The 23219-nt window shown below is 42.0% G+C and overlaps 1 protein-coding gene across 1 annotated transcript in view; it reads left to right on the top strand.

The window, feature by feature from the left end:
• The window catches only part of tex264a (testis expressed 264, ER-phagy receptor a), a 281667-nt gene that overhangs the window by 228530 nt on the left and 29918 nt on the right, over window positions 1–23219 (top strand). The window contains exon 3 of the mRNA XM_062054346.1: window positions 4470–4641. Within this exon, the coding sequence (XP_061910330.1) occupies window positions 4470–4641 (172 nt within the window). The remainder of the gene's footprint in view (window positions 1–4469; window positions 4642–23219) is intronic.

The raw sequence follows: 23219 nt of genomic DNA, 5'->3' as shown, positions 1-23219 counted from the left end.
AACTTGACATGCATTTGCATCCCTGAACTCAGAAAGCAATGTGGTCTACAATCAACACACAAAGACAAAGATATGTTTCAAAGGGCCAATTTGTTTCAGGCCAGAACAAATTGACAAAACTATTTTAAATAGCTGCAACATAATGGCACTTTAACGTTAACTTTAAGTAGATAGGATCTTTGATTGATTTAACTAAAATGTTATTTTCTTTGTGCTCGACAAAAGAAAAGTATTGAGAATGTCTCCATGTTAAAAAACTTGACTACTGGCTTCACCATGATGTCTTGTTAGTTGTTATGAGAGTAGTGTTTTTGTGTGTGTGGCCCTTTAAAGGCCTACTGAAACCCACTACTACTGACCACGCAGTCTGATAGTTTATATATCAATGATTAAATCTTAACATTGCAACGCATGCCAATACGGCCGGGTTAACTTATAAAGTGCAATTTTCAATTTCCCGGGAAATATCCAGCTGAAACGTCGCGGTATGATGACGTATGCGCGTGACGTAGTCAGTTAAACGGAAGTTATGGTACCCCGTAGAATCCTATACAAAAAGCTCTGTTTTCATTTCATAATTCCACAGTATTCTGGACATATTTTGCAATTTGTTTAATGAACAATGAAGGCTGCAAAGAAGAAAGTTGTAGGTGGGATCGGTGTATTAGCAGCGGACTACAGCAACACAACCGGAGGACTTTGTTGGAGAGCAGACGCGCTAGCCGGCGACCTCACCTTGACTTCCTACGTCTCCGGGCCGCCAAACGCATCGGGTGAAGTCCTTCGTCCTTCCGTCGATCGCTGGAACGCAGGTGAGCACGGGTGTTGATGAGCAGATGAAGGCTGGCTGGCGTAGGTGGAGAGCTAATGTTTTTAGCATAGCTCTGTGAGGTCCGGTTGCTAAGTAGGCTTCAATGGCGTCGTTAGCACAGCATTGTTAACCTTTGCCAGCCTGGAAAGTATTAACCGTGTATTTACATGTCCGCGGTATAATAGTATTGTTGATTTTCTATCTATCCTTCCAGTCAGGGGTTTATTTTTTTTGTTTCTATATGCAGTTAAAGCACGATGCTATCACGTTAGCTCGTAGCTAAAGCGTTTCGCCGATGTATTGTCGTGGAGATAAAAGGCACTGAATGTGTATTTTGCGTTCTGGACTCTCATTTTCAAGAGGATATAGTATCCGAGGTGGTTTAAAATACAAATCCGTGATCCACAATAGAAAAAGGAGAGAGTGTGGAATCCAATGAGCCAGCTTGTACCTAAGTTACGGTCAGAGCGAAAAAAAATATGTATTTCACTGCATTCTAGTCCGTCACTCTGACGTTCCTCGTCCACGAATCTTTCATCCTCGCTCAAATTAATGGGGTAATGGTCCGAATAGCTCTAGCTGCGTTGAAAACAATAGGAAAATATGAGGGAGTGAACAACTGACAACGTCACGCTACTTCCGGTAGGGGCAAGGTTTTTTTTTATCAGAGACCAAAAGTTGCGAACTTTATCGACGTTGTTCTATACTAAATCATTTCAGCAAAAATATGGCAATATCGCAAAATGATCAAGTATGACACATAGAATGGATCTGCTATTCCCGTTTAAAAAAAAATCATTTCAGTAGGCCTTTAAGATAGCTTTACAGCATGTGAGGTGAGTGACGTCAGTGAGTGAGTGGGCGAGAGAGGTGAGGGAGCGGCGACAGTGAGTGCGTGCAGGTGCTCTACCTTGGTGGATGGCTGCTTGCAAGATACCAAATAAAGTCACAAAGTTGCAACAAACCGCCGGCCTCGTCATTCACCCTCAGCTGTAAAGACCCACTTCCGGGTAAAGTGAAGGTTGTTAGTCCCGGAGGAACGTCTCCCCTGCGCCCCTCAACTACGGTATGGGAGTCTCCCCCGCCCCCACCCACAGAAAGCACGCCTCTTCTTTTCCACCGCAGCGCTCCAATAAAACCCACTCAGATCTTCGGTTTCTAGCCGATACTACATAAAAAATAACGTAAAATAACGCAGTAACGCATGATGTAGTAACGGTAACTGAGTTACTGAATATAAAAAATAATGCGTTAGATTACTAGTTACCGCCGAAACTAACAGCGTTACAGTAACGCGATACTTTGTAACGCGTTAGTCCCAACACTGTTGATATATAAAATATCAGACTGCGTGGTCGGTAGTAGTGGGTTTCAGTAGGCCTTTAAGTTAGAAACTTTCCTCATAATCCCATCATTTGGAAATGTATGCAGGCTGACCGCTTATTTAGTTGTATTGTTACAGCCTGCAACAGTCAGTACGTTTCCATGCACTAAATTGGTCTGATTTCTCAAATAATTTGGTTTCTTTTATATTCACACCTACATGTGAAGTTCTGGTTTCCATGTTCTTATCTCTATGGTATCTCTTTATGTCATAGCACAAGTACAACAACATTTTATTTTCTCACCACAAACCCGTGTTAAGATTAGACAAACATTGTACAGGAACAGTGATGGTCGCCACTTACGGCTCCCCGTAAAAAGTGGGAAAAAGGTAGACGTTAGGGGAGGATGATTACAAAAAAGTCGATCTCAGACTGGGCTCCTATTGGGGAGGGGGTACAGACTGGGGCCGAGAAAAAAACTTGATAGCCAATAAGCACATATACACATGTTGACACAGAAACCACTGTTCTCGAGAGGAATCTTGAAGCAACAACCTTACCACATCGCAGCCAGGAAAAACAATCAAGATTAGAATGGTTGTGTTGAGCGAGCAAAACAAATGTAAACGTTTTACTATAATTGTCTATTTCTGGTCTTCAAATTCATCCTGCAGGACAGATGTTATCCAAAATCATAAAGGTCTGAGTGTCCACAGTTTTGCCTGCATCCTCCAATCATTTGTGGCAGCTTTGGGATACTTTGAATGGCTGCCAATCTTCCAATTTGTCGCTACATCAGGGCAGTGACGGTTGGTCATACGCAGTGCGCCTCTCGTACACTAAGGGGCGATTGTGGTCATTTAATCTTGTTTAGCTGTATGGTAATATAAGGAGAATAAGAAAATGCTAATGCTATTAAGGTAAAGCTTATAGCTTTCAAGAATCTGGATCTAACAGGTAACTAAAGCTTTCCACTGCATTTTGGTGTGGTTAGTAATGGCTCTTGTGGTTATGATCATCAGAGACATACAAAAAGATTGCTATTTTGGTGAGCTGCTTGGACTATTTAATGTTGATAGAAACTACGCAGTGAATTATTTTAATTGCTGGTTTGCATGTCAATAACATTGTCTAAATTGTTGTATTAGGACGTTTAATTCTTACATCACTAAATAAAGTATAAATAAGAATGCTCTGCTGCTATATTCCTGCAGTGTTTAGTGACTAGCAGGCACTGTAACGCATCCGACGGCGCAATAAACGTAAACGACCCAAAAAAAAACTTACCTCCCTCATTTTGCCAAAGTCTTCAATAACTCTGGACCAACAATCACGGAAAAAATATGAATTTTGTGTGAAGTATGTCAACTTTGGTGGCTGCCTCCAAAATTTTTGTAATCACTGTTTGTGTCACTCATTATGTATTATTCTAGCTGATCTTTCTTTTTTGTAACGTGGAAAGTGAATACGTGTACTTTTGTAGTTATTTCCCCATTTTTCTGCACAATAACTCAAATATGGTAACACTGGCGAGCACCAAGTAGAGAAAATGGAGTGATGATTGATTCTGAACATATTTTGCTTTATTCATTATTAACATATTTTTTGCCACTTCATTTTGTCATCTATTATTACACATAAAATGTGGTTTATTTTACTCTTTCAATGTCTACTCCGTCTGTGTGTTTGTGTTTGACTTTCTTCTACTGTTACCAAATTGCATTGTTTTAGTTTTACTGAGATTCAAAGATAGTCTGTGTTTGTCAAACCATCTCTTTAATTTGTTCATTGCTTCTGTTATTATTTTTAGTACATCTGTGTGTTTTCTCCTGAACAAAACTCAGACGTTGTGTCGTGTGTTTACCTGGCACAAAACGCAGTAATCGGTGGTTCTTCAGTGTTAACAGTTAACCTTAACTTCTCATACTTGTTTTCTGTCTTTTCTTGTGGAGAAAGCGATGTAAAATCTTTCTGCAATTCTCACGGGTAGAGCAGCCTCATGTTGCACAACAGGGCATTTTTACATGTCGAAAAACTAACGAGGAAGCGCCGCAAACACATAGCATCAGCCAACGGTGTTAGCAGTCATGGCACCCTGTAGTCACATGAGTAGCTTTTGAACAGTCGTTGAGATCGTCTAAAACCGGGTGGCCATACTCTCTTTATACATGACTCTGACTAGTTGTACACATACCACAGTTTGATAATCACTGTTCTATGAGGCAAAATTTCCTTTTGTTGTCATAATAGTAGCCAAAGACCAGAGCTACTCCAAAGTTTCATGTACAAGTGTGATGTTTTTTCACCCTTCTTCTTCCTCTGTGTTTTCACAGGAGAGGAAGCTGTCCGCCTTCCCAACTATTGAAATTTGTGCATCGCTTGTCACCAATTACATGGTGCCGCTGTCCCGCCAGACGGATTTCTTTGTTCCAGAGATGAAGGATGAAGTGAAAACGGATGTGATAGAAGAGGACTCTGATGAAGACAGAGGAACTGACATCACAGGTAATATGACGTTTGCACGCACACGTTGGTGATTCTGAGGCAAGTGTGTGTTTATTTGCTTTTGTTTGCCGCTGAGTCAGGTTTGATTCTGCGACGACAGCTGGCATCAGGTTGCAAAGAAACACAACAAATGCTAAACACAACATTGCTCTTGATGTGTATTTCTGGTCTTGTCATCCTCGTCCGGACAGAAGGGTGACACGGCAGTGTGGTTGGATCAAAAGAGACGTCAGAGACGCTTTACTGAACCAAAAGTTGCTTTATTACAAGCGAGCGTCATTATACAGGACTGGACTTCCTGGAGGAGGTTCGGTCAAAAAATGAGGCACTCCTAACCTGGAGAAGCCAAACCATCAGTTTTTATATTCCTCCTTTCTGTCTCTGGGTGTGTGCTAAGTCAGGACAGCGCAACCTGACCATGTAAGGAGATGTTCATGTGTAAGTGACCGGAAAACTACCTCTGTAGGTTGTACTTTAAATGTTGGCCTGAAGATAGACATGGAGTCTCTCCTCCAGGATAGAGCTACCACTTTTGCATTTCGAAGTCTGAATGTATTGCCTCTTCTCGGGAGAGAGTTAACCCAGTCCACATGCGAATGTCCAACCAACTAAGGCTCTTTAATTTATTATGGGCTCAACCATTATTTACTTAAACCTGGTGGTTCGCTTGAATATAAACACTCACCATGTGTAGAACATAATATGAATTAATTAATTCACTTCACTTCTCTCTTGGCCATGATCGGCGAGGACATGAAGACAAATGAGACTCTGTAATTGTTCTGTCGCTGCAAGTATGTGTGGTAGAGCGCACTGTGGTAGTAGCGGCTACGCACCTGCTGAAGCTCTGCATTCACGTCCGGATGCACTGGCAACGTAGAAACTTGCTTCTTGATTAGATGTGAGATGGAGTCATAACCTTGTACAAACTAGAAATAACTCATGTTTCACTTTCATCACATCATTTTTGGCAGGTTTTATTTCCTAATCCATTTTTACAAGACTGACTTAGTAGTGTATTGCTACACCATACATTTGAAAACATCCAGGCATGGCTTTATGGATGTAGAGTTATGCGTTTGTGCAATTGTGCAATCTGAAAGATAAAGACTCAGAGGAAACTGAACAATTCTATTCCGATGTCTGATTATTCCTAAAAAAATTTTTTTTAAAGTAAATTAATTAAATGAGCTCTTTCATCTTAATAATATTTTTAACTTCAAATTAAGTAACACTCATATATAATACATCACTATAAAGCAGTAGCACCATGTTATGTATAATTACATGTATATAAATTATAAATATGTATCATTCCGGTATATTTAAATACATAAAATATATAGAAATTAAACCAAAATGAATAAGACAATTAAATATATATGTCTAAAATCATTAAAATAAAATTATGGAAAATGGTATACCTCTATATCATTATGATTAATACAAAAATATGGTTTGATTAACTCAGAAAATTTATAAAATAAAATATTAATAAATACAATATCTCATAAATAGAAATAATAAAAACAAAATCTAAAAGAATAATTACAAATATGATTGAATGAGTGCCTATACACTAAATAAAACATCCTCATGAATAGAGTCATATGTTTTCTAAAACACAAAATGAAAAAAAAAATATATATACAATTTATTAAATACACACCATACAAATATAAATAAATTAAAGCTACCATACCAAATAGATTTTGTATTTCCAAATCAAATGTATTAGAAATAAACAGCTAAAACTTAATCTTAAAAATAAGTATTCAGAGCATGTGCTTAATACTTTGATGAAACACCTTTGGCAGCAATTACAGCCTCCCTTTTGAATACCATGGCACAAGCTTGGCACACCTATCTTTGGGCAGTTTCGCCCATTCTACTTTGCCCATTCCTCTTTGCAGCACTTCTCAAACTCCATCAGATTGAATGGGAAGTGTTGGTTTTCATCTATAGGATGTGTCTGTATATTGCTGCATTCATCTTAGTCTAGTGATGGAGGTAACCAAGAACTCAATGGTCACTCTGTCAGAGCTACATCATTCCGCTGTGGAGAGATGAGAACCTTCTAGAAGGACAACCATTTCTGTAGTAATCCACCAATCAGGCCTGTATGGTAGTCTGGCAGGACGGAAGCCTTCTCTTAGTACAAAGTTTGCCAAAATGCGGCCGAAAGACTCTCAGACGATTAGAAAAAAATTTATTTGATGAGACAAAGATTGAACTGGCGTGAATGCCAGGCCTCATGTTTGGAGGAAACCAGGCACCGCTCATCACCAAGCCAATACCATCCCTACAGTGAAACATGGTGGTGGCAGCATCATGCTGTGGGAATGATTTTCAACGATAGGAACTGGAAGACCAGTCAGGATAGAGGGAAAGATGAATGCAGCAATGTACAGAGACATCCTTAATGCAAAGCAATGCTTCACATCCAATCTGATGGAGCTTGAGAGGTGCTGCAAAAAGAAATGGGAAAAGAGGAAGGGGCGAAACTGCCTCAAAATAGGTGTGTCAAGCATGTGGCATCGTATTCAAAAAGACTTGAGGCTGTAATTGCTGCCAAAGGTGCATCGACAAAGTATTGCGCAAAGGCTGTGAATACTTATGTAAATATGATTTATATATATATATATATATATATATATATATATATATATATATATATATATATATATATATATATATGTATATATATATATATATATATATATATATATATATATATATATATATATATACATACATTTACAAACATAAAAAAATACAATAAAATTAAAATTCTGTAACATTTTAAGGACAGAAATTAATGAATTCCATTTTGGAATAAGACAATAAGGCATGACAAAATGTGGAACAAATTGAAGCGCTGTGAATACTTACCGGATGCAATGTAAAATCAGAGGAATTGAAACAATTTTTTAAAAAAAGCTAAATTGAGAACAAATCAATAACTTATTCATTCATCAATCCATCCATTTTCTACCATTTTCTATTAAAAGTCTTTAAATAGATTTTGCAAAAATTAAGGCCTAAAATAGCATTAAAAAGCATTAAATTTGATGTCTATAGGTAAGATAATTTGTAGGAGTTGACAATACGTCAATCAATTAAACGATAAATGAAAATGAACTTCATAACGTTGCTGTCATCTATAAATTGCTACGTCTTTCTGTTAGTTTTTTTCTTCGGCTCTGGCTTCCGAACTGGATACAAGAAGTATTGTAAGGTCCAAAAGCGAGAAAAGCTCTGCCTCCAATGGCAACGCTGGATGGAAAACTGGACGGCTCTTTGGGGCCTAAACTTTGCCATTCTTTGGTCACTGTAGGTGTGTAGTCCTCGTCATGTTAAAGGCCTACTGAAACCCAGTACTACCGACCACGCAGTCTGATAGTTTATATATCAATGATGAAATCTTAACATTGCAACACATGCCAAAACGGCCGGGTTAACTTATAAAGTGCAATTCTAAATTTCCCGGGGAACTTCCGGTTGAAAACGTCTATGTATGATGACGTTTGCGCGTGATGTCAATGGTTGAAACGGAAGTATTCGGACACATTGTATCACAATACAAACAGCTCTGTTTTCATCGCAAAATTCTGGACATCTGTGTTGGTGAATCTTTTGCAATTTGTTTAATGAACAATGGAGACTGCAAAGAAGAAAGCTGTAGGTGGGATCGGTGTATTAGCGGCTGGCTGCAGCAACACAACCAGGAGGACTTTGAGATGGATAGCAGACGCGCTATCCGACGCTAGCCGCCGACCGCATCGATGATCGGGTGAAGTCCTTCGTTGCGCCGTTGATTGCTGGAACGCAGGTGAGCACGGGTGTTGATGAGCAGATGAGGGCTGGCGTAGGTGGAGCGCTAATGTTTTTATCAGAGCTCTGACGAGGTCCCGTAGCTAAGTTAGCTTCAATGGCGTCGTTAGCAACAGCATTGCTAGGCTTCGACAGGCGGCACAGCATTAACCGTGTGGTTACAGGTCCAGTGTTTGGTTCGGTGTCTCCTGATAGTAGTATTGTTGATCTTCTATCTATCCTTCCAGTCAGGGGCTTATTTCTTTTGTTTCTATCTGAATTTAAGCACGGTGCTATCACGTTAGCTCTGTAGCTAAAGTGCTTCACCGATGTATTGTCGTGGAGATAAAAGTCACTGTGAATGTCCATTTCGGGTTCTCGACTCTCATTTTCAAGAGGATATAGTATCCGAGGTGGTTTAAAATTCAAATCCGTGATCCACAATAGAAAAAGGAGAAAGTGTGGAATCCAATGAGCCCTTTTACCTAAGTTACGGTCAGAGCGAAAAAAGATACGTCCTGCACTGCACTCTAGTCCTTCACTCTCACGTTCCTCATCCACAAATCTTTCATCCTCGCTCAAATTAATGGGGTAATCGTCGCTTTCTCGGTCCGAATCGCTCTCGCTGCTGGTGTAAACAATGGGGAAATGTGAAGAGCCCTTCAACCTGCGACGTCACGCTACTTCCGGTACAGGCAAGGCTTTTTTTTATCAGCGACCAAAAGTTGCGAAGTTTATCGTCGATGTTCTCTACTAAATCCTTTCAGCAAAAATATGGCAATATCGCGAAATGATCAAGTATGACACATAGAATGGATCTGCTATCCTCGTTTAAATAAAAAAATAATAATTTCAGTAGGCCTTTAATAAGGAAGCTGAGCTTTTTTCAAATACGACTCCTTTTTTTCAGTCTGCAGTTCAACACACATGAGCTAACTTGGCTAACTTGGACAAACAGGGCAATTCTCACAACACACCACAACTTGTATTCTCTGACATTCCCAAAGTAAATTAATAATAGATCCTTCAGCTGCCTGACACTTAATACCTAACTTGCTATCTAATGTACCGATTTTAAACAACTGTGGGACTGTATAATACACTTTATTTAAAATGTTAAATTCACTCAGTTTATTTTCAATGCATCTTAAGAGCCTATTGGCGTTTTTCCAAATATCATTCAATGACATGTTTTTTTCTAAAATGTTTAAATCAATCATTCATTTGTAGACACATGCATCATTTGCATTCCTAGTATGATGTTAATTTATTCTTCCATTAAACTTTTTTAAAATTGTATTCTGATTGAAAAATGTATCCTCCAGATTGTGTCAATTATTATGCATTTTTACAGGATGTTTTAAAGAAATAAAAAAAATGACTCCTAGCTATATTATATTCATCAACTAATTCAGAATTGGATGTTTATTTAGAGAGCGTAACTGCAGTTCATTCAATCAATCAATCAAAGTTTACCTATGTAGCCCTAAATCACGAGTGTCTCAAAGGGCTGCACAAGCCACAACGACATCCTCGGCTCAGATCCCACATCAGGGCAAGAAAAAATTCAACCCAATGGGATGACAATGCGAAACCTTGGAGGGGACCGCAGATGCGATTGAAGGTACAGTGTGATGATTGACAAACGGAACCTTTTAATTGGCTTGTTTTTTACGGTCGGTGCACAAAGTCAGAACACCGGATGCAACTACAGGAAAATTAAAAAAATAATTCTCAGGTGAAACAGTCTTGCGACCCAATACTAATTCACTAGATAAAAACAGCTAATGTAAACTTTTCACCAATTCAACATTATTATTGTCAAATGCTTACAATTACATGTGTATACAGACAATTATAAGCTTTTGACTATTTGGGCCATTCTACCGAATTGGTTCAAAGTAAGCTTGGAAATATTAAAAAATGTTGTAAATTGTATTCTCAAAACTTTGTCCTTGTATGTACAATATCTGAAGTACACACTTCTATAAAAAAAACAGTCAACCTGTATTTTGTATTTTCAGAACATTTGGGAATGTTTGTCCTCTCCCCAAATTTGTCACTACCAAATCACAGCCTTCAAATATGAGTATAAAATATTATGTTACTCTGTTAATATCATGCTTACTTACCTTGTGTAAAGTTTATTTTAAAAAATAATTATTGAGGTTTTTCACAATAAAATACATAAAAATGAATTTTTCAAGACATTTTCTTACTTCAATATATGAAATTATTCACAATCGACATGCAATCTTTCTTTTTTTTTAAATGCATGACACTTTTTAGATGAAATTCAGAGTTAATAATTTATGAAATTGAACATACATTTAACCAATCAGTATCATAATATTTGAGTTCATAACTCAACATACTGTCTTTTCTTGTAAACACAGAGTGTTTCGCTAGTGACTGCACGTTTCGGTAGTGACCACTATTTTGTTTGCAGGGTTGTATCATATTCCCTCAACCTTATTGCTTAATATTAACTAATCACATGCTTAAAGGCCTACTGAAATGAAATGTTTTTATTTAATCGGGGATAGCAGATCTATTCTATGTGTCATACTTGATCATTTCGCGATATTGCCATATTTTTGCTGAAAGGATTTAGTAGAGAACAACGACGATAAAGATCGCAACTTTTGGTATCTGACAAAAAAAAGCCTTGCCCCTACCGGAAGTAGCGTGACGTAGTCAGTTGAACATTTCCGCAAAGTTCCCTATTGTTTACAGTGATGGCGGCCAGAAGTGAGAGCGATTCGGACCGAGAAAGCGACGATTTCCCCATTAATTTGAGCGAGGATGAAAGATTTGTGGATGAGGAAAGTGCAAGTGAAGGACTAGTGGGGAGTGGAAGCGATTCAGATAGGGAAGATGCTGTGAGAGCCGGGGGTGACCTGATATTCAGCTGGGAATGACTACAACAGTAAATAAACACAAGACATATATATACTCTATTAGCCACAACACAACCAGGCTTATATTTAATATGCCACAAATTAATCTTAAATTAATCCCGCACTACAAACACCTAGGTGTTTGTTATGCTAGCTCCTAGCTCCTAGCTACAGTCCATATAACCCGCCAATACAATTCAAACACCTGCACAACACACACAATCACTCACCCCAAAGGACCGTTCACCTAACCCAAGGTTCATAAAGCTTATATATTTACCCAAAGTTACGTACGTGACATGCACGTACGGGCAAGCGATCAAATGTTTGGAAGCGCGCGGGTGGGACCTGATATTCAGCTGGGAATGACTACAACAGTAAATAAACACAAGACATATATATACTCTATTCGCCACAACACAACCAGGCTTATATTTAATATGCCACAAATTAATCCCACCTAGGTGTTTGTTATGCTAGCTCCTAGCTCCTAGCTCCTAGCTCCCGTCCATATAACCCACCAATACAATTCAAACACCTGCACAACACACACAATCACTCAGCCCAAAGGACCGTTCACCTAACCCAAGGTTCATAAAGCTTATATATTTACCCAAAGTTACGTACGTGACACGCACGTACGGGCAAGCGATCAAATGTTTGGAAGCGCAGCTGCGTACTCACGGTACCGCGTCTGCGTCTGTGTATCCAAATCAAAGTAATCCTGGTAAGAGTCTGTATTGTCCCAGTTCTCTACAGGCGTCTGTGTATCGAAGTCAAAGTCCTCCTGGTAAGAGTCTCTGTTGTCCGAGTTCTTCGATCTTGACTGCATCTTTCGGGAATGTAAACAATGAAACACCGGCTGTTTGTGTTGCTGACTTCCCTCCCAAAATACTCCGCTTCGCACCGACAACTTTCTTCTTTGCTTGCTCAGCTTCTTTCTCCATAATGCAATGAACAAATTGCAACAGATTCACCAACACAGATGTCCAGAATACTGTGGAATTATGAAATGAAAACAGAGCTATTTTGTATTGGCTTCAATGGGCTACCGATACCCATGTTTCACTGGCTACGTCACGCCTACGTCATCATCCAAAGGAGTTTTCAACCGGAAGTTTAGCGGGAAATTTACAATTGCACTTTATATGTTAACCCGGCCGTATTGGCATGTGTTTCAATGTTAAGATTTCATCATTGATATATAAACTATCAGACTGCGTGGTCGGTAGTAGTGGGTTTCAGTAGGCCTTTAAAACTTATGTTTTTTGGTCAAAAAAATAATTTATTTTTGGAGAAAACTGTTAGTATCGGTTGGAAAAAGGTACTCATGTGCGTTCAGTATTCAGTGCCAGCACAGTGGTCAGTGGTTAGGGCCTCACAGGGAAAAGGTCCTAGGTTCCATTCCCGAGCCCGGGGTCTTTCTGTGTGGAGTTTGCATGTTCTCCCCGTGACTGTGTGGGTTTTCTCCGGGTACTCCGACTTCCTCCCACCTCCAAAAACAACAACTGAGATACACTATATTGCCAAAAGTATTTGGCCACCTGCCTTGACTCACATATGAACTTGAAGTACCATCCCATTCCTAACCCATAGGGTTCAATATGATGTGGGTCCACCTTTTGCAGCTATTACAGCTTCAACTCTTCTGGGAAGGCTGTCCACAAGGTTGCAGAGTGTGTTTATAGGAATTTTCCACCATTCTTCCAAAAAACACATTGGTGAGGTCACACACTGATGTTGGTCGAGAAGGCCTGGTTCTCAGTCTTTGTTCTAATTCATCCCAAAGATGTTCTATCGGGTTCAGGTCAGGACTCTGTGCAGGACAGTCAAGTCCATCCACATCAGACTCTGTCATCCATGTCTTTATTTACCTTGCTTTGTGCACTGGTGCACAGTCATGTTGGAAGAGGAAGGGGCCCGCTCCAAACTGTTCCCACAAGGTTGGGAGCATGGAATTGTCCAAAATGTGTTGGTATCCTGGATAATTCAAAGTTCCTTTCACTGGAACTAAGGGGCCAAGCCCAACTCCTGAAAAATAACCCCACATCATAATTCCTCCTCCACCAAATTTCACACTCGGCACAATGCAGTCCGAAATATACCGTTCTCCTGGCAACCTCCAAACCCAGACTCGTCCATCAGATTGTCAGATGGAAAAGCGTGATTCGTCACTCCAGAGAAGGCGCCTCCACTGCTCTAGAGTCCAGTGGCGATGTGCTTTACACCACTGCATCCGACGCTTTATTGAAACGATGATTCTTGAAAATAATCGCTTAATTTAAGACTTTGTGAAGACATTATTTCAAAATGGTAAGATTAAAATACTTTCCATTTCATATTGTCACTACCGAAATGATCAAGTCATCACGGAAACGTTATCATATGTTTCGGGTGTGACAATTCTAGCAAATTTTGACCATACCTAAATAATGCTAGCGAGCACATACTGTAGCTAGCAAACACATCTTTGAAGAGTTGTACACTCATAAAAACATAATATGTTGCATAAAAGCTGAAAAAGTTTACATAAGTGAAGAAAATATGGGTTCGGTAGTGACAGTTTTTAAAGTTACACACTCATTTTCAGACTTTATTTAAAAACAATAGGTGACGTTGATTTGAGATACCAGTGTTTTTAGTTAAGAGCTTTGTCACAGTATCAACTAAGTACTACTGTACCATTAATAGATTCATAATGATTTTTTAAATTATTTTACTATTAAGCATGTTGGAAGGAATGAACAGATTGTCCGTCATGGCTTTGAATATTAGATTAGTCACCTATTGCGTCGTATCAATACACCCAATTGGAGGTCGAGGCAAGTACGTATCACTCTTTGGGGCTCTTAAAGCCTTATTTGAGTGTTTTACGCTCCTTTTTACAAACACTTAACAGTGTTTTAGTGCTCTCCAGAGGGCAGAGATTGGTGTTTAAATGGACTTCAAGTGATGAGAAATGACATCCGCTTTTTATTACAAACTACAAAACTACAACATCACCATCAAGTAGTAATTTGTGTTATATTAATTAATGACACCCTTTTTAGCGAGGGCCCGATCAATCAGTGGTGCTAGGCATTAGTCTGACGAGCCGACTGTGGACATCCCACTGGGTACAGCTGGGAGATCGCCTTCGCCTCCATATCCTTCATCCCCTGCGGCCCCGCAGAAACACGCCGCTAAGCATGGCAACGAAACCTTGAGCTGCGAGGAGCTTTGTTAGTCTTTTCGAGTTGGACAACACAAATGAGGTGCCCTTGTGAGGCAGCGGCCTGGATAGCATAGTTTCTACGTTGTGCTTTGTATCTAGGATGAATAAGCAGGTGATCAAGTTTCTACATTGTGTTTATATCAAAAATAACTTGATCATGCAACTAGAGTTGCATGGTTAGACTTACGTTCAAATCCAGCAAACTTCTTATGCAAGTAAAAAATCAGCTGTATTAAAGTGTGAGCATAGCCACAAATCCAAGCACATTTCTTCATTGCATCGCAATCAACTTGAAGTAGGTCCCAGATGAACACACCTGTTATATTCTGTTTATATGCTATCATGATGTGATTACTCAGTCCGGGTAAAGACCAGGAGTGTCCAAACTTTCTGACCGGTACCGGTACCGCAATGTATTTCGTAGGGGTGTGGGAAAAAATGGATTCGAATTCGAACCGCGATTCTCACGTGCGATTCAGAATCGATTCTCATTTAAAAAATGTTTATTTTTTTATTTATTTTTTTTTATTGAATTTTTTTTTAAAATTAATCAATCCAACAAAAAAATACACAGCAATACCATAACAATGCAATCCAATTCCAAAACCAAACCCGACCCAGCAACAATCAGAACTGCAATAAACAGAGCAATTGAGAGGAGACACAAACACGACGCAGAACAAACCAAAAGTAGTGAAACAAAAATGAATATTATCAACAACTGTATCAATATTAGTTACAATTACAAACATAGCAGTGATTAAAAATCCCTCATTAACATTATCCTTAGACATTTATAAAAAAAAAAGAAGAACAATAGTGTCACAGTGGCTTACACTTGTATCGCATCTCATAAGCTTGACAACACACTGTGTCCAATATTTTCACAAAGATAAAATAAGTCATATTTTGGTTCATTTAATAGTTAAAACAAATTTACATTATTGCAATCAGTTGATAAAAACATTGTCCTTTACAATTATGAAAGCTTTTTACAAAAATCTAATACTCTGCTTGCATGTCAGCAGACTGGGGTAGATCCTGCTGAAATCCTATGTATTGAATGAATAGAGAATCGTTTTGAATCGGGAAAAAATTGTTTTTGAATCGAGAATCATGTTGAATTGAAAAAAAAATCGATTTTGAATCGAATCGTGACCCCAAGAATCAATATTGAATCGAATCGTGGGACACCCAAAGATTCACAGCCCTAGTATTTCGATACTTTTCTAAATAAAGGGTACCACAAAAAATAGCATTTTTGGCTATATTTTAACAAAAAATCGTATGATACATTAAACATACAGTACAGGCCAAAAGTATGGACACACATTCTCCTCATTCAATGTGTTTTCTTTATTTTCATGACTATTTACATTGTAGATTGTCACTGAAGGCATCAAAACTATGAATGAACACATGTGGAGTTATGTACTTAACAAAAAAAGGTGAAAAAAATGAAAACATGTTTTATAATCTAGTTTCTTCAAAATAGCCACCCTTTGCTCTGATTACTGCTTTGCACACTCTTGGCATTCTCTCAATGAGCTTCAAGCACACCTGTGAAGTGAAAACTATTTCAGGTGACTACCTCTTGAAGCTTATCGAGAGAATGCCAAGAGTGCCTGCTGGCACTGCTCCGTCCACTGGACCAGATCTGGAGCACCCTTTCGGGTGAGGTCAGTTAGTGGGCTGGTCAAGTCCGCAAACCGAGGGATAAACCTCCGGTAGTAGCCCGCCAGACCCAAAAACTGCCTCACCTCTTTTTTCGTCTTGGGGTTTTGCAGGCCGCAATTGCCGCTGTTTTGTCTACCTGCGGGCGTACCTGCCCCCCTCCCAAGTGGTACCCCAAATACTGTACTTCCCTCCGGCCAACTTCACACTTCGGCGGGTTGGCGATGAGCCCCGCCTGCCTCAGGGACTCGAGCACTGCCCCCACCCGCCGCATGTGCTCTTCCCAGCCGCTACTCTGGATGATGACGTCATCCAGGTAGGCAGCGTGAGGGCGCAGCACCCGGTCCATGAGGCGCTGGAACGTGGCGGGCGCACCGAACAAGCCAAACGGAAGTGTCACAAATTGGTACAAGTGTAAAAGGCCGTTTTTTCCCTGGACTCTGGCGACAAGGTAATCTTCCAGTAGCCCTTGGTTAAATCCAGTGTCGTAAAAAACCGAGCAGTACCCAGCCGATCCAGGAGCTCGTCGACCCGGGGCATTGGGTAAGCGTCAAAACGTGATATTTCGTTTACCTTGCGGTAATCCACACAGAACCGCACAGACCCATCCTTCTTCCCTACCAGAACGATGGGGCTGCACCACGCATTGTGGGAATCTTCTATTACCCCCAACTTCAGCATGGATTTTAATTCCTCCCGAACCACTTTGCGTTTGTGTTTAGGGAGCCTGTAGGGCCGAGACCGCACCGTAACACCCGGGCTGGTCTCAATATGATGTTGGATGAGGTTCGTGCGGCCGGGCCGAGTGGAGAACACATCAGAAAAGCGCTACTGCAGCTTGGCAGCATCCGCTTTCTGCGCTAACGTGAGCTGATTATCACAGAGGAGGGGGAGGGCAGGACAGAGCGCGGGACTTCTGGCCCGAACTCCTCCTCCTCCTCGACCACCGTCACCAAGGAAACAGGCTCCGCCTCCTTCCATGCTTTCAAGAGGTTTAACACGCGAAGTCCCAGAGAAGGGTCAATTGACATTTTTACCTAGAAAACACACAAGAGGGTCATTTGACCCCTAGTCCCCCCTGTGGACACTCCTTTTGTTATGAAAATGTGGCTGTTAGTGGCACACGGCAGGGGGCCACTTGAGCCTGTGTGGGGGAGGGGACCTTACAGCTCAAGCTTTAGTTCTGAGGTAGGTTGTGTGTGTTTTTGCAAGGATCAACAGAATGAAGGGATCAACACTCTGACATTTATTGTTAAAAAAAATACAAAACAAAACATATTTACAAAGAATGAAAAAGCAACTGTTTTCCCAGTTTTGGTGTGGAGGGTTGTTGCAGAAGCAATTGTTATTTTTGTGTGCCAAAAATAGTTTAAAAAAAAAAATTTACAAAGAAAAAAGCATATTTACAAAGAATGAAAAACCATGTCCATGTAAACGTGACTGACATACATTTGAGCAGTCACTCACAATCCTGGCACTGCCATTGCTCCTTTCGGCATTTCCCACATGTATAATTTTTCTGTCTACCTAGACAAACTGCCCCTAACAGCCTCATTACCATAACAAAATGAGTGATTAGTGTATTCGGGAAAAGCGTCGGGCCAAATGACCCCTCTCTGGGTCTTCTAGGTAGACAGAAAAATGCTGGGACTTCTAGTGTTAAATGGTAAATTTGAGTGTCTCCGCCCCGGTCCGAGCGTCGGATCTCATAATCCACATCACCCACCTGCCGTGTGACCTCAAAGGGTCCTTGCCACCTGGCGAGTAATTTCGAGCTGGATGTTGGAAGTAACACAAGCACTTTTTCTCCCGGTGAAAATTTTCTGAGCTGAGTCCCCCTGTTATACATGCGCTGTTGACGCATGAACACCATCATCCCGCAGCACATGGTGAGCAAACTGGCCCCCCTTGGATTCAGTACCCCCCTGTGCAACTGGCTGCTTGACTTCCTCACAGACAGACTCCAGTCTGTGAGAGTGGGCGACAACACCTCCAGTGCCATCTCCCTGACCACCGGCTCCCCCCAGGGCTGCGTCCTGAGTCTGCTGCTGTTCACGTTGATGACCCATGACTAATGCGCTAGGTCCACTACTAACCACATTGTGAAGTATGCGGATGACACGACAGTAGTGGGCCTCATCCGTGACAACAATGACATGGACTACAGTGAGGAGGTGAAACATCTGGTTGACTGGTGCAGAACCAACAACCTGGTCCTGAACGTCGACAAAACCCAGGAGATCAGCAGCGCATGCACTTTTTGCGTCGGATGAAAAGAGCACAGCTCCCTCCCCCCATTCTCAGCACTTTCTACAGAGGCACTAAAGAGAGCCTACTGACTATCTGCATCTCTGTCTGGACTGGAGCATGCAGTGCCTCAGACTGGAAATCTCTCCAGAGAGTGGTGAGGACGGCGGAAAAGATCATCAGGACTCCTCTTCCTCCTATCCAGGAGATCGCAAAAAGCCGCTGCCTGACCAGGGCTCAGAAAATCTGCAGAGACTCCTTTCACCCCCACCAAGGACTGTATTCACTGCTGGACTCTAGAAAGAGGTCCGCCGCCTCCGTAGCAGAACCTACAGGTTCTGTAACAGCTTCTTCCCTCAGGCCGTAAAACTCTTGAACGCATTATAATAATCCCCTCAATTCCTCCCAAAAATGGATTAACTCGCTGGAATATAAAGACAATATAACATACATCCATAACATGGATGCATATGCAAAAGTGCAATATATTTATCTGTAGAGTAATCTATTTATTTATATATGCACCTTATTGCTTTTTTATCCCGGACTACTATGAGCTAATGCAACGAAATTTCGTTCTTGTCTGTACTGTAAAGTTCAAATTTGAATGACAATAAAAAGTAAGTTTAAGTCTAAGTCTAAGACCCACAACCACTGGCTGAGTAACAACAATATGAATTGGACATTTCTCTGCCAGTTTCTGCATGCCACAGGGATTCTTCTTTTGTGTTTCTGCACCTGCGGTTCCCACACAAGGTTGCAACATTGTTTGTCAACACTGTAACACTGTCTGCTCTCATTTTCTCGCACATTTGACCCTCTGTGTTCTGTGTACCTACACTCTGTCCTCCCCCTGTCGGGGCCTGCTGTGTGTGTGTGTGTGTGTGTGTGTGTGTGTGTGTGTGTGTGTGTGTGTGTGTGTGTGTGTGTGTGTGTGTGTGTGTGCGTGCGTGCGTGTGTGTGTGTGTGTGTGTGTGTGTGTGTGTGTGTGTGTGTGTGTGTGTGTGTGTGTGTGTGTGTGTGTGTGGTACACAGAACATCAATTTCCACACTTCTATTAGCCCTGTCCAGTGGACCCGGACATCTTATATGTAATAGAAATGTGTAGGGGGGGTGTATGGTGTGTGTTCATTAAATATGTATTCTGATATATGTTCTTCACAGAAAATGAGCCAAAGCCAGTGAGTCTCAGTTTGAAAAAAATTCTGTACACAGGAATTGTTTCCAAATTCCTCTGCGTGCTATTGCTAAAACTATTATTGTGGTACCGCTTGGCTGCTGAAGCCGACCCCCTTCCTGGTTATTATAAACTTTTTGTGGCTGCGTGATCCTTTTTTCTGCTTTTGGAGCAATAAAAGACTCTAAACTGTCTTACACTTCGATCTGCCTTTTTGCAAATTGGAACCTTTTTGAAAAAAGTAAAGAAACACCCAACAGTACGCACCTGCCTTCGACATGGGTTTTGCAGAAGACGATCCAGTGGTTAAGGCTTTCACCCATCAAGGAGCGACCGCCGTAGCAGATCACTCTGTGACGTTTGGGATACTCGCCGCTAAGAATCGGTGGGGCAAAGTGGCGCTCAGCAGCGCTTTTCATGCCAGCCTCATTCCCCGCATGAAGGACGAGTTGGCAACCAAAGACGACACGTGATCCTTAGAGGAGCCGATCACATTGGTTTTCCGGCTGGATGGTCAAATTTGGGAACGGACGATGAAACACCGCACTGAGGACGACGACCCCTTGGCGCTACCAACCTTTGAGGTAAGCCGTGTCACCTCCTCCACACGCCGACGCCGTGGCTGTGGCTATGACGACAGTGCTCGATAATACCAGCGAAGAAGTTGCGATGCAGCTGGGAAAGAGCCATTTGGCGTCAGCAGAGAGAGCGCGCAGGGTCACACAATATTCTGTCCGGCCAGGAGGCCACCAACCCCTCATTTAAAATCTGGTGTTCGTGGATCTTTCATCCTCACATCCACCAGTTGGCAGACTACAGATTAAAGGTACCCTCGTCTGGGCTGGGGGCAGTAATGCCTACTTAGGCATTTATTGACTTGGGGGAAGATGATTCATTCTGATGCTTTATCTAGGCTCCATTCATGCCCATCTGAAGGCCCCAAGACAGACGGCATACTTCCACAGTGTGGACATTGTCGGGCTATACGGGTCACCCAGGCACTTAAGGATTTGAATCCTCCTGCAGACTGCACTCCCGGTCTCCTTTATGTTATCCCTGAACTCCGCTCCGAGGTGCTGTGCTGGAGCCACAACTCCAAGGTGACCTGCCATCCAGGACTCAACTGCACACTGTTCTTCATCAATCAATGCTTTTGGTGGCCCTCCATCATGACCGACACAAAGGAGTTTGTTGCAGCAAGCGCAGTGTGCGCACAGAATAAAGCTGTCCACCAAGCACAGCCTGGCGTCCGCCGCCCACTATTAATAATAATAATAATGGATTAGATTTTATATCGCGCTTTTCTATTATTAGATACTCAAAGCGCTCACAGAGAAGTGGGAACTCATCATTCATTCACACCTGGTGGTGGTAAGCTACATTTGTCGCCACAGCTGCCCTGGGGTAGACTGACGGAAGCGAGGCTGCCAGTTTGCGCCTACGGCCCCTGCGACCACCACCTATCATTCATTCATCATTCATTCACCAGTGTGAGCGGCACCGGGGGCAAGGGTGAAGTGTCCTGCCCAAGGACACAACGGCAGCGATTTGGACTACTCATCCCTTACTGGCCCGGTCCCATGTTGCACTGAACTTTGTAACGGGATTGACACTGTCTAAGGGGAACTCAGTCATCCTCACCATAATGGACACATTTTCCAAGATGGTCCACTTCATTGCACGCCCTAAGCTTCCCTCAGCAATGGAGACAGCGCAATCCACGTTTTTCGTCTACATTATAGTCCCTTGGACATTGTTTCTGACCGGGGGCCACAGTTTTCATCTGCTGTCTGGAGGGCCTTTTGCAGGGCACTAGGGTCCACAAGAAGCTTAACATCAGGATATCATCCGCAATCTAATGGCCAAAGGAGAGAACTAATCAGGATCGAGATGGGTCAGTCACCAGCAGCCGACATCCATGCCTCCCATGGATTGAGTATTCCTATAATTCACTCTTTAGCTTGGCCACAGGCCTCTCACCCTTCAGTCAACATATGGGCTCCAGCCTGCCTTTCCTTCGCTAGAAGAGGACATTGTCCTGCCATCAGTGATATACCATCTTCGGCGGGCTCGCCGCACCTGCGTGACACCCGGGCAGCACTATCTCGCACGTCTGAGCGTAATCAGGTGATTGCCAACTCTCATCGCACGCAGACTCCAGACAATCAAGTGGGACATAGAGTTTGGCTGTCCTCCAGGGACCTCCCGATTCCAAGTTCTTTCAAGAAACTAGGCCCATGGTTCATTGGTCCTTTGGTGGTGGAGCAGATCACTAACCCAAATACGGTCAGATTTCAACTACCACCTTCACCCAAGGTCAACCCTGTGTTTAATGTGTCACATATCTGGCGAGAAGCTCCCTACCAAGCATAGGCCTATCAACTGGTATCCTGCATTCACAGTTGTGTGAAGTGAATTATAGTTATATAGCACTTTTCTCTAGAGACTCAAAGCGCTTTACAAAGTGAAAACCATTCAGCTACATTTAAACCAGTGTGGGTTGCACTGTTAGCAGGTGTGTAAAGTGTCTTGCCTAAAGTCACAATGACAGTGGCTACGATGGCGGAAGCGGGGATCAAACCTGGAATCTTCAAGTCCAGTGGTGGTGCTAGTACACGACAAAGTAGTCAAGCGCCATTTCAATAAAAGAAGAAGACTGAGAAGGAGAACAAGAAGAGCTTGCTGCTAAGCTAACAAAGCTAAGCTTGTCCCGGTCCAAAGCAACTGCGCTCCGAAGGCATCTGCTCCCTCACTGCTGCTACTCTCCGCCTATTGGTCCGAAGACAGCAAGAATTCGACTTGGTGAAAAAAACAACATGAGTATGGCTCCCTGCTCTTCGTGCACTGTTCTCATGGATAAGTTGGCCTTACTAGAGAGCTGTGCCCACCAGTTAGAGCAGAGGAATTTTGTAACTCTAGACGCCGCGGACACGTTTGTGAGCGTTAGCTGTAGCGAGCTGACTAGCTCAGTTTGTAGAAGCCTACAAGCCATGGTGAACACGTTGAGACGCATAATAGATTTAGTCCTTTAGCTAGTCCTACACCCCAGTCTACCGGACACCACACCTTAGTCATAGGGGACTCCATCACACGGGACATACAGCTTATTAAACCAGCCATAATTAAGTGTATTCCCAGGGCCATAGCACCTGACATTAAAGCTAGTCTTAGGGAGCACACTCGCAACAGGCCTAGTAAACATGTACAAAAGGCTAATAGCTAAGTGAACATAGTTGTACACGTCGGCTCCAATGACACTCGGATGAGACAGTCAGAGATTACAAAGAGGTACATAGCTCAGGCTTGTTATCGGGCTATAAAGATGTCTCGGCATCGAGTACTTGTCTCTGGCCCCCTGCCTGTGTGAAGCAGAAATGAGAGGTATAGCAGATTAGTCTTGCTTTTAATATCCATATGAATACCCCATCAGACCCTCTGTGCGTGGCGCTCCAGACTATAATTGATAGCTGTGATCTTACACAAATAATAAAAGAACCCACGCATTACAACAAAAATACGATAGACCTAGTCCTTGTCCGGTGTGTCACCACCT

The sequence above is a fragment of the Entelurus aequoreus genome, linkage group LG01 (assembly GCF_033978785.1).
Source record: "Entelurus aequoreus isolate RoL-2023_Sb linkage group LG01, RoL_Eaeq_v1.1, whole genome shotgun sequence".
NCBI classification, from domain to species: domain Eukaryota; kingdom Metazoa; phylum Chordata; class Actinopteri; order Syngnathiformes; family Syngnathidae; genus Entelurus; species Entelurus aequoreus.
Note: the sequence above shows the minus strand (reverse complement) of the source record. Positions and strands in the feature narration are given on the sequence as shown.